We start from the raw sequence: 13,224 nt of genomic DNA, 5'->3' as shown, positions 1-13,224 counted from the left end.
GAACCTTAATGTTCTCCATTGTTCCATTGCAGCTGGAAGTAAAATTTCTCTTTGATTATTGAATCTGCTTTTGAGACCTTCCCATAAAACATGGGGATCTTCTACAGTCACATAATTATTTTGTAAGCATTCATCAATATGTTGATGAATAAAGCAACATGCCGTAGCTTGTTCTTTTTCAGAACAAGTGTTGTTTTCATTTATGGTTTCAAGAATGCCCATTGATTTAAGATGCATTTTTACTTTTATAACCCATGGCATGTAGTTGTTTCCAGTTGATTCTAAAGGAGTAAATTTAAGCTTTTCCAGATTCGACATTTTCTATTATCAAAAATTAAAACAAACATCATGATAAATTAGAGTCAATTTATATTCATAAGTATATAAACATTAAACATAAATTTAATATAACATAAATGATAAGTAGGTGACAGTGTCGACCATGTGTAAGCAATCATAAATAAATGTTATATAACAAAAATATAAATATTAGTAAACATAAATGAAAAATTTGGCGACAGTGTCGACCATATATTTTTTTCAGGTGGTATAACCGACCTATATCATTCTGGTGGTATAACCGACCATATATCATTTTGGTGGTATAACCGACCATATATCATTTTGGTGGTATAACCGACCATATATCATTTTGGTGGCAGAGCCAACCATATTTAGTATTAAGATTATCGTGCTGATAACGTGTTATAATTCAGTAGGCTTATAACTACCTTTAGTGGTTTGATTCTTGATGTTATAATTCAGTAGGCTTATAACTACCTTTAGTGGTTTGATTCTTGATGTTATAATTCAGTAGGCTTATAACTACCTTTAGTGATTTGATTCTTGATTTAGAATACTAATAATGAAGTGTAAGAACAAAGATGATAATGGAGAGAAAGAAAGAAACACTTTGTAAGTGTGAGAAATGGTGCAAGTTTAATGCTTGCATTCATGAGTATTTATAGCCTAAAATCTCAATATAAAAATACATACTTTGTGTACCAAAATTGACTATATGTATACACCAAAATTGACTATCCATATCTATATTATTATTATTATTATAACAAGCGGCACTTAATTGTATTTGTATTTCACAAAAAAGGAGGATTTTGGGTCCAACTGTATCACTATGTATCTAAAATGTCCTTTTAACTAATTGAGTTGAGACCAGCAATAAATATAGTTTATATCAAGAAAAAACCGAAACATTACAGACTCAACGTTTAAGGTATCGTAAATTAGGAATATGCAAGTTATTAAAGAAAGGACAAAATAAATTCATACATCACTAACTCATATCATATAAATTGTGAAAGAGAACTCAAGGAACTTTGTGCGAGTCTCTGGTTAGAATTTGAATATGTGATGCAAGTCTATACAATTTCCTTGGCTTTAACAGTGGAAAGAGGTTCTTTCAACGTTTCAATCTTAGGTCTCGGTTCAGGTGCTTTTCGTGATTGTGGTGTTTAATTGAACGAACAACGGGCATTCATGTCGTTATTTAGAGGTTCTAGTTGCCACCCATCTATCCAAGGGGCATTCATGTCGTTACTTAAAGGTCAGGTTCCTCTACTGCTGCTGCATTGTCCCCGTATGAGCATATATCAAAACTATAATCAGATTCATGGTAAAAAAAAAGGTTGAAACTTTGATACCACGATTCACTTATTTAATCAATACAGACATTCCTAGTACAAAATTTTGACCTTTTGAGGTACAATGTGTTAGCATTCTGAATAAGATCATGGAAAAAGGCTTAGGTGTTGCTATATGTATCAGTAACTCAACTTACATATAGTAGTGCACATTTGGACTTTGACTTTTGAGGTCAAATACATGACCAATTTCTGAAAACTTACATATTTGCATCAAATGCAGAGCTATGAAGGTTTTTTTTTTTTTTTAACGGCGATATCGACATCGAATGCTCTCATTTGTCACCACATACACATTAGGAGGAAACCCAATTCGCGATGATGTTGGCAGTACCATCGAAGGCTGGCAGTACCCAAGTTGAATCACACCCCATACCACTCAAGCCAAGCTTCGATGGTAGCTATGAACTTGTTGAAAACAAAACTCACTCATCATCGCCATCCATATATCTATCAACATCTAAGAAAAGGGAAAAGAATCTTCAAATAATATTTCAAGATAAACCAAAGATTTCAACTTTCATTGTAGTATTATAACAGCAAAATCAACAAAATCTGTACGTTCTTATTCGTGTATTACATACATGATCAAATTCAAACTTTCCAAAAAATAAAAAATTTTACAAACCTGTAGAGAACCTTATCAAAAGTAATTATCAATGTAACCTGTAGAGACACATATACAAAAAAATACAATCTTTTCAGCAAACTATTCACAACACAAAAATCTTAAATTCTACATACTCGATTAGATTTTGTAACACATTCTAACCTCTGTCTGCAAGATTCGTACTATGAAGAGGTCCTTCCTCGATTTCTGGATCCTCTTCATTATTAACTTCTTCCCAACCTTCATCTTCAAGTTGATTGTCTAGTGGGAACTCGATTTTTTCAAACGTTTCAACAGAACCTTGGTCCATTTCTTGATCTCGTGAACCAACAGGTAACTCATTTTCGACTTCTTGACCTTTTGATTTAAGAGGTAATTCTTTTGGCTGTTCGGGTCCGGCTTCTGTTTTGCTAGCGCGATCGACCTTACTTGATGTAGCTTCGTTTTTAACTTGTTGGCCCCCAGAACGCACACTTCTATTTTTGCCTAGCTTTGGAGTTATCGGGCGAGTGGGTTGTTTCTATAGATTCAAATACAAAAAATAAGAAAGAAAAAAAAAGTATTAAGTTATTGATGTATACTACATTATGGAAATTTGAAGTTCAATTAAGATACCTTCTTTGGTTCCCACTTGGTAGCAGGTTCGTTGTAAAACTTTGGCAATGGTGTAGCTTTAAACCCCAAATTTTTCCTTAAATCTCTGATTTCTGCTTTCTGGCTTTCCTGCATTTGCACCCAAAAAAACAAGTTTAAAACCTCAACCGATTACAGTTTCATATGACTGTCAAGTTTAAAATCAATTACTTTAGATTTTTCTTGCAAATTCGTCCTTTCCATTTCCTTTTCACGACTTTTTTCCTCTAACCGAGAATTAAATTCCTTTCTCTTTTCAGCACGTACTTCCGATTTGGAAGAAAAGCCAGAACTACGTCGCCCACTACATATGATATTATAAAAAAGTGAACGGAAAGGTCAACGTACTGAAGAAACATAGGAATGATACTACCTAGGAGCAATCTGAATAATCAATTTTCCACAAATAACCCTATTATATCATAGGTTGAAAGAATAAAAATGGGATAAAGCATTGAAATGGTTACAACATGACTGTCACTATGTGATTTCTTATGATGTAAATTTACCTTAAATCTATCTTCTCTCATGATGGTGGTTTATACAATTATACTTTATATACAATCATATAGCTTACAAGGGTACAAAAAATTTTCTATAAGTAACCATAATATATTTACCCGTCTAATAAGGTGGTTTAAATGCTGCATAGCTTACAAGAGTGAAAATGGAATATCACGTCATAGCTGTTAACCTTGTGTTGTAGCTCATGTGTCTTAGCGAAAGAGTTCAGGAGTTCGACTCCCGTGGGGTGCAACATTGCACACAAGGTTGCCCCTTAACCCTTGAATTCCACCCTAGGGTGCCTTCCGCACATCGCGTTGCAGGGGCAGTGGGGGAGGGGGTTTTACCGCTCATGCCCTCAGATTGGGCCGAGTTTCCTCCTGGGCAGCAGTTAGGGGCGGGTTATGCAACTGCGGGAGATGAACGCTTGAGTGGTTTAGTTCCCCCGGGTGATCCGAGACGACTGCTGTTAAAAAAGAACTTCATAACTGTTAACACATTTACCATAACAATTTAATTATATTGCTCAATCAAGTGTGCTAAAAAATTAAACCAACAACATTATAAATTTTTTTTATCTTATTGTTCAAACTTACAGGGAATCCTCAAAAGGACGGCCATCTTCATCTGCATTCGATTTCTTAGCCTAAAACAAAAGACCAATAATACATTAAGAACACATAAAATCATCAAAGACTTAAAACGATACCAAGAATTAATAAGTACTTGCCTTTAATTTGTTCACACTTCGCAGCGAATCTGAAGGGGTGCCAATATTTGTACCACCTGGCACATTCTTATTCGCACGTGCAGAGGATGATGTGGTTTCACCCGTAGACCCAGGTCTTCGTCTCAACGACAGCTCATTAGTAGTTTGGGGTTTAGTCGAAAATGAGGAACTGTGAGACCCATTTTTAAATAACTTAGTGTGCTTTGAATGTGGTTCTGGAGTAAGAACCTTTTTTCCCTCTTTTTTCGCAATCATATCTTTATTAGCAACACGAGATTTATCTTCTTTTGGAACTTCATTTTGAGACTCCATCCTAATTAATCAATCATCAATCCATCAATAACGAACAAAAGTAATCATTAACATATAAACTAGAAAAATAACCAATCCTAACTGCGGGACAAAGAAGTACTTTTATGATGTCACATATACAATGTTTGATCACTTAACTTGAGATATAATTAAAAAGAAAATCCAAACAAGACCATGATCAAATTAACATTTTTCAATTTTGTAATTTTAGTTAAACCCTGATCAACTATCCATTTTTAAGTCCTGTGATTATTGTTAAAAACACAAAATGAATAACATAAACAATGATATATTCAAACGAATTTGCCAATGTGAGCCAAGAAACACTTCTATAATGTCGTATACAATCTTTTGATCACTTAATTTTGTGATTTTATTTAATTCCACCAAGATTATAAAAAGAAGAAAAGAAATAGATATTCCAAACAAGATACAGAACAAAATTTCACTTTTTGTGATTTTAATTAAACCCAGAAATTGATTAGCATTTACAATGATAAATTCAAACAAATTTTGAGCCAAGAAACTCACTTATAATGTCGTATACAATGTATGATCACTTAATTCTTTTGTAAAGTTAATCCAACAAGACCCTGATCAAAATTCACATTTAATTTTGTGATGATTTAGTTAACTCCCCAAAATGAATAACATAAATGAGTAGAAATTTCAACTAATACTGAAAGAACAACTACAATCAACAAAACTTAATAAAGTAACATGATTGAATCAAAATTGGGAATCAAATACAGACCCATATGTCAAAACCGGTAAAATGATGAAATTGAATTAACTAAGAAAGGAATAAAAGGCGTACCTTTGAGTTTCTGGTTTGGTGAGCATCGTAAAGAATGATTTACTGTGTTTAAATTTAGATGAGTGAAAACTTGAGACTGCAGAGGAGCGTGTAAGTCTTAATTTGACAAATATATAGAGTGGCCTACTTGGGGTTTAATCCTCATTGTAGATTGACATAATTGAAACTGCCTTCCCTTTTTGTTAGCTAAAAAAATTGAGAGTAAAATATAATTTCGTTAATACTTAAAAAGGATTTTGCTAAACCTTACCATACGTGTTATCATAATTCAAAATTACTAAATTATCTACTGACAAAAATTGTGAATAATAACTACGGACATATTTGTCATTTTACTTTTTCTTTTTAAATTCTATTTAAATTTCACTACACCAGTAAAGACCCTCACATTTTTTTCAAATATTCAAATCGACCCTCCAAACAGGGGTAAAGTGTCAAATAACCATTTTCATAAAAAATCTTAAATAAACTCCACCCAAATATTCAACGGGTCATATCTTCTTGCTCGCAACGAGTTAAATTTTTTCGACACCATCGTTAAACTTGAAATAATTTTAGGAACACAATATCACTAACTATACGCAAAACGGACGCTTTTTAAAAAAAGCTAAAAAAATTGGGGTACTTTTCATACACGTTGATTTTGCGTTAGATTTTTAAAAGTCGATAACTATATAGCTAAACGCGGAGATGGACATATATTGTTAATTTAAAATAACATTTAAATCTTTCATGGGTTATACCTTTTAGTTCGACTCGAGTTACGCTTCAACGACATCATTCTTTAGCCACGAAATAATTTTACAAACTAAACGCAATAAAATACATTGAAAACTGAACCCCGGGCGCGAAACGAGGGTTCAACAACTAGTTTGTAACTAATGCACACGTAAATATGAATATTATTAGATAGAAAGGTATGATTATTATTAATATTATTATTATTATTATTATTATTATTATTATATATATATATATATATATATATATATATATATATATATATATATATGAAAACTTCAACAACGACAACAACAACTGGTGGCGGAACTTGAACCTAAGCACAGATGGGGGCGGCTACAAAAATTTATTAAAATTTTCAATGACAGCTGGAGCGAACACTTAAAAAACCTTATTAACCTTATTTTTTAGTAAAAGAATTTTTTTTTTTTTTTGTAAATTTTTTGTTTTTAAATCCAGCTGGGGTGGGTGCCCCGCCCCGTCTACACAAACATCCGCCCTTGACAACAACATACCCAATCCCACATGGTATAGGGTATGGAGAGATGAGACGTAGACAATCTTTCTTCTATCTTTGAATAAAGGGAAATCATTTATCCACCCCGGGTGAAACACTCTAAGAATAGAGAAGATCCTCTCTCTCTCTCTCTCTCTCTCTCTCTCTCTCTCGACGGATAAAGAAATTGCTTCCAAAGGACCTCCGGCAAAAAAGTAGAAGAATATATATATATATATATATATATATATATATATATATATATATATATATATATATATATATATATATATATGTGTGTGTGTGTGTGTGTGTGTGTGTGTGTGTGTGTGTGTGTGTGACGACCCGAAAATTTCCGATCAAATTTAAATTTAATCTTTATGTGATTTCGACACGATAAGCAAAGTCTATAATATTGAGTCTCAAAAAGTTTTGAACTGTTTACATGAATTCATTTGACCTTCGACCACTTCCGACGATTCGCGAACAAGTGTTGTAAATGAATATATATATATATATATATATATATATATATATATATATATATATATATATATATATATATATATATATATATATATATATATATATATATATATATATATATGTCAGCTTTATTTTTTTATATGGTTTTCTGCTTCTTCCCCTTGCTCGTGATGTTCTGTCGCCCAACCTTACACTACAAAACAACTTTTTATTTAACTTTATTGCAGCGTCAATCACTCATATGCATACTTTAATTTCTCTACTGCAATTCCAAAAGAAATCAAACAGATTTTATATTTTTTTTATCTCTGTTAGTGTTCGTATAACTCTTTTTGCTCTTAATTCGAAAACGAATACATTTTAAAAATCTAAAAGTGCAGAAGTGTTTTAAATCACGTCATGAATGTTTCCTCAAAATCTTAGGTTCCAATTCGTTCTATCGAGCCCGAATTCTTGAGTCAAAGTTTTAAAACTTAAAAGTTAACTCTGTGTTCTTGATCAAATTCGAGTTTGACATGATAATTCAGATTAAATTGATGTTTGAGATAGTTACTATGAAGGATTTACAATCTTTTTCATGTGGGAAGCTTGAACTAAAACGTCTTTAAAAATCAAAAGCTAATTTTTTTTTTCTTCTTCACGACAGCAGCTCGCTGTTTCTAATTCTATATATATTTTATTTTTTTCAATTAACTCAAAAGCTTATGGTTCGTTTATACTTTGGTTAAGAGTCATAAAAACATTTAGATAATGTATTATCATGTTAGTTTGATCTTTTAGAATCGATTGAAAGGGTGAGGAAGAAAGAGGAGATGAAGAAGAACATGAAACAGATTCGATATATAATTAAATTAGGATAGATTAATCTCAGAAAAACAGACATGGAGAGATGGTTGTGTGCGTGTTCCGGTATTCGGGAGGTCACGGGTTCGAGCCCTGCCAGGGTCACTATATTTTCTTTAGGCCGATTTTTATGAGGTAGTTATCTTAATATTAATATTGTTATTATTTCTATTATTATTATTGTCATTATTATTGTTATTCTAATTGTTATTACTAGTATTGTTACTTAATGCTATTATTATCATTATTATTAACTTAGTTATTATTAATAGGATGAGTATTATTATTATTATTATTATTATTATTATTATTATTATTATTATTATTATTATTATTATTATAATTATTATTATTATTATTATTATTATTATTATTATTATTATTATTATTATTATTATTATTATTATTATTATTATTATTATTATTATTATTATTATGATTAAAATTATTGTTATTATTAATGTATTATCATTAATATTGTTATTATTGTTATCCTTATCAATATCATTAAAAGTATTATTATGGAAATTTTAGACTTTATCATTGTTATTAATATAAGTATTAATATTATGACTATGATTATAACTATTAATATTGTTAATATTATTAGGAAAATGATAAAAAATCATTATTAATTTCACTAATATGAGTATTAATATCATTTTTATAAATATTAGTATTATTATTATTATTATTATTATTATGATTATTATTATTATTATTATTATTGTTATTATTATTATTAAAATAAGTATCATTATTAACAATATCATTATTTTTATTAGTATTATCATTATTATTAATAAAGTTAGTATTATCATTATTAGTAAAGCATTACTATAAAAAAAACTATTATTTTTTAAAACAAATAAATATTTTGTACATAAAATATACTTGTTACATATACTATAATTATATTAAAATTTCACATAACTATATGTATCAAACCTATTAATATTATTTATATAAATACATACAAATAACAAACTCTCGATTTTAAATATAACATTAGTAAATTATGTATATAAATATGGATATATTAATATAACTATATAAATATTAACCATTATAAATATATAAACAAATTAAACATACATAATATATAAATTAAAGATGTAATAAATAATTTTGTTCAGTTACGATTATATGTTTATATATATATATATATATATATATATATATATATATATATATATATATATATATATATATATATATATATATATATATATATATACATATATACATATATATATACGTATATATATACATATATACATATATATATATACATATATATATATATATACATATATATATATATATATATATATATATATATATATATATATACACAAATGATATAGGTTCGTGAATTCGAGGCCAACCCTGCATTGTTCAGTATAGTCGTATGAATATTTTTACTACAAAATATTGTATTGTGAGTTTCATTTGCTCCCTTTTTAAATGCTTCTGCAATATATATTTTGGGACTGAGAATACATGCGCTGCTTTTATAAATGTTTGACGAAATAGACACAAGTACTCGAAAATTACATTCTATGGTTGGATTATCGAAATCGAATATAACCCCTTTTAGCTTGGTAGCCTAAGAATTAGGGAACAGACACCCTAATTGACGTGAATCCTAAAGGTAGATCTACGGGCCCTAACTCCCCCCATACTGAAAAATGGTATGCTTTAGTACTTCGAGTTATTAATACAGATGGATTTCTGTTTTGGAGATATTCTATATGCATCGGTTACCAGGAGTTCAATCCATATGAATGATTTTTAAACACTTGCGAGTGTATGATTATTGAATAAAGAAAATCTTGTGGTCTATTAAAATTATGGAAATGATTGATTACGATAAACTAATGAACTCACCAACCTTTTGGTTGACACTTTAAAGCATGTTTATTCTCAGGTGTTAAAGAAATCTTCCGCTGTGCATTTACTCATTTTAAAGATATTACTTGGAGTCATTCATGGCATATTTCAAAAGATGTTGCATTCAAGTCGTTGAGTTCAGTAAAGATTATGATTAAGTAAATGACAGATTAGATCATTTATAGATGGATATTATGAAATGGTATGCATGCCTGTCAACTTTCGATGTAATGAAAGTTTGTCTTTTAAAACGAATGCAATGTTTGTATAATGTATCATATAGAGGTCAAATACCTCGTGATGTAATCATATGTTATTGTATTCATTCTTATGAATTAGGACGGGTCTTTACATGTGGCATCAGAGCGGTGATCTTAGCGAACCAGGTCTGCATTAGTGTGTCTAACTGATAGTCGTTAGGATACATTAGTGAGTCTGGACTTCGACTGTGTCTGCATGTCAAAAGTTTTGCTTATCATTTAGTGTCAAAAATTATTTGCTTATCATCCTTAAAGTCTAGACACGTCTTACTGCCTCTATTGTATAGACAGTGTATAGATAAATTCATATCTTAGCATATCTGTTATTGTTACCTTTGTCTGACAGCTTTCGTAGATTCCTCCGTAACTTATGGGATTTTAGTATTATATATGCATATGTAAATTATGTATTGCAGGGTACTAATCTACATCCTATAATCTAATCCTTATCGAAAAATCCTTTACTAAATCGTACGAAATGGAGCTCGTCACTATTTTAAGTTCTTTGGAACCCGACAACTATTCCGACATGGATGTTCACCTAAGCTCCAGAAGCAATGTCACCAGAATGAATAAGCCATCCCCAATTCATCTGATGAGTTCGTAGCCTCCTTAATCATTGGAGACAAGAAGAAGGCGATCCTTTCCATCCACCACATTGCCCTCTTGGCTAAGAACCTGAAGCACTTATCGGCGAACCTGTTCAAGACACCATTTTCTCTCTCATTTCCCGAATATCTCGCCACGATTATATTCTATCTAAAATTCTAAATCTTATTCATCCACTCGTCCGAACCGACAATCATCCAGGAGTAATAGCAGAAGTCAACGAGCTTCGCGCCCGAGTTATGCCTTGGAAAATATGGTGCAAAATGTACCAGCTTCAGCAACATCATCGGCACCAACTGTGACGACCCGGAAATTTCTGACCAAATTTAAACTTAATCTTATAATGAAATCGACACGATAAGCAAAGTCTGTTATATTGGAGTCTCAAAAACTTTGAACTATGTTCATGTATACATTTGACCTTGACTAATCCCGACGATTCACGAACAATTGTTGTTAATAAAAAATGTATATATATATATATATATATATATATATATATATATATATATATATGTATATATAAATGTAATTATATATATGATAATTTGAAAATATAAAATATATAACTATCAACTATTCAGTAAATGTCACTATAGAATATAATATTATATGAATAATAAATGGTATTATATTAAATTACAAATTTGAATATAAGTGATATATTAATAGTATTATTACTTTCATTAATGTTATTATTGTTAATATTAATATTAATAATTGTATTAATAATATTATTACTTTTAATATAAAATATATATATAATTTTTTTTATATGATTAAGTTGTATTATTATTACTGTTAATGTTATTATCAATAATAATATTGATATTATTATAACTAGTATTATTGTTTGTATTATGAAGAAGATTATTATTATCATTATTATTATCATTATTATTATTTTTAATATTATTATTATTATTTATTAATAATAGTAATAGTAATAGAATTATTATTATTAATATTTATTTATAATCTAATAACGAATTAAAAGAAGGGAGTCTGTTACAGGTCTTTATCAAACTGTATATAATTGGTACTCCTGCCTTTGATTGTGTTATATGTCAAATTCGGATCAGAATACAAACAAATTCGATTATGTACCTGTATCTACTTTATATTTTTTTTCTTTATTTTCTTTCTTTAATTGATTTTTCCCGTCTGCTAGTTTATTGAACATCGACAGCCAATAAATCACAAACCAACAATTTTGATAAATTATAAGTGTTAACAATCAGTCAATTACTCAGAAAAACCCATGTCTCCCTGCAATTCAAAAATCAAACAGAACAATAAAATAAAATAAAATAAAAAAACTTGACCCTGTTCTTGATCGTTTTAATCAAAAGCTTGAATGTTAATTATAGTTCAAAATATGTTAATAACGTCTTGTCAAGGATCCTTCAAACAAACTTCTGGTAAGATTTCAACTTCCAATTTCATATATCGAATCTGAAATTGTGAGTCAAGGTTTTTAAGTCAAAAAGTCAAGATTTGTTCCACGATTAAATTTGAATTTTTTGTTACAGATAAAGGTAAATTGATAATTGATAATGTTTATATGAAGTGATTGCAACACAATTTATGTTATAATAATTCCATAAAACTCTCTTAATTTCGAAATCAATTATTGGATATTTTTTTTTAGTTCGAACAGCAGGCCGTCTGTTTATATGTTTATATTTTTTTTTACTTCAAATTCATTTTCTGTAAACGAAAATCAAATGGTATGTTGTTTCTGTAAAGTTATAAATCCAAACACAAATTCATTAATTCGTTTTTATAATATTTGGGAGCTTCCTGATCGATGGAGATTGGGAAGAAGATGAAGTTAAATAGAAAACTTGTTAAAGGAAATTAAATCGCAATATGAATCAGATTAACAAAGATGGACGGATCGTTAAGATGTGTGTGGGGTTCCAAGAGATCTCGCGTTCGATTCTAAGCCATGACATTTTTTTCCTTTAAATTCGATTGGGCTGCCATGTTGGGCCGAATAGCTGTTGGGTTGATTAGTATTTGGGTCGAAGAATTTAGTAGGGCCGTGATCCAACTTTATTTATCTGTTGGGCTGCTGCAATGCTAGTTATTTCTGTTGTTGTGTAGAAGATAAATGGAAACAGAATATAACAGTTAAATAAAATTAACTGTGATTATAATCAGAATAAGGGAAGGCAGAGGGACGGTGGGAGTGTGAGTGTTGAAGCGAGAGGTCGCGGGTTCGAGCCCTGGCATGGGCTGTTTTTTTTTGGGAAACCCTTCCTTTGAGGTAGTCTTTAAATATCATTATTATTATTATTATTATTATTATTATTATTATTATTATTATTATTATTATTATTATTATTATTATTATTATTATTATTATTATTATTATTTATTATTATTATTATTATGATTATTATTGTTATGATTATTGTTGTTATTGTTATTAGTATTATAGTTAGTATTATTATTAATATTACTCACATAAGTAGTAATTAACAATTATTATTATCATTAGGTATTAGTAATATTATGATTATTATTACTATCACCTTACTATTATGTAACATCATTATTAATGCTATTATTAGTATTATTAATAACAATAGAAGTATTATTAAAACTAAGGTTATTATTATAA

At 29.3% G+C, this 13,224-nt stretch overlaps 1 protein-coding gene across 1 annotated transcript; it reads right to left on the bottom strand.

Moving 5' to 3' along the window:
• Positions 1-2,222: 2,222 nt before the first annotated feature.
• LOC139842040 (uncharacterized) lies at positions 2,223-4,450 on the bottom strand. The gene is made up of 6 exons (XM_071832218.1): positions 4,139-4,450; positions 4,005-4,054; positions 3,076-3,208; positions 2,887-2,994; positions 2,434-2,791; positions 2,223-2,327 (listed from the first exon to the last, which is right to left on the bottom strand). Exons 1-6 carry the CDS (start codon positions 4,448-4,450, stop codon positions 2,305-2,307), a joined length of 984 nt encoding a protein of 327 aa, XP_071688319.1. The 3' UTR covers positions 2,223-2,304.
• Positions 4,451-13,224: the final 8,774 nt, after the last annotated feature.

Source organism: Rutidosis leptorrhynchoides, chromosome 4, assembly GCF_046630445.1.
Source record: "Rutidosis leptorrhynchoides isolate AG116_Rl617_1_P2 chromosome 4, CSIRO_AGI_Rlap_v1, whole genome shotgun sequence".
Lineage (NCBI taxonomy): Eukaryota > Viridiplantae > Streptophyta > Magnoliopsida > Asterales > Asteraceae > Rutidosis > Rutidosis leptorrhynchoides.
Note: the sequence above shows the minus strand (reverse complement) of the source record. Positions and strands in the feature narration are given on the sequence as shown.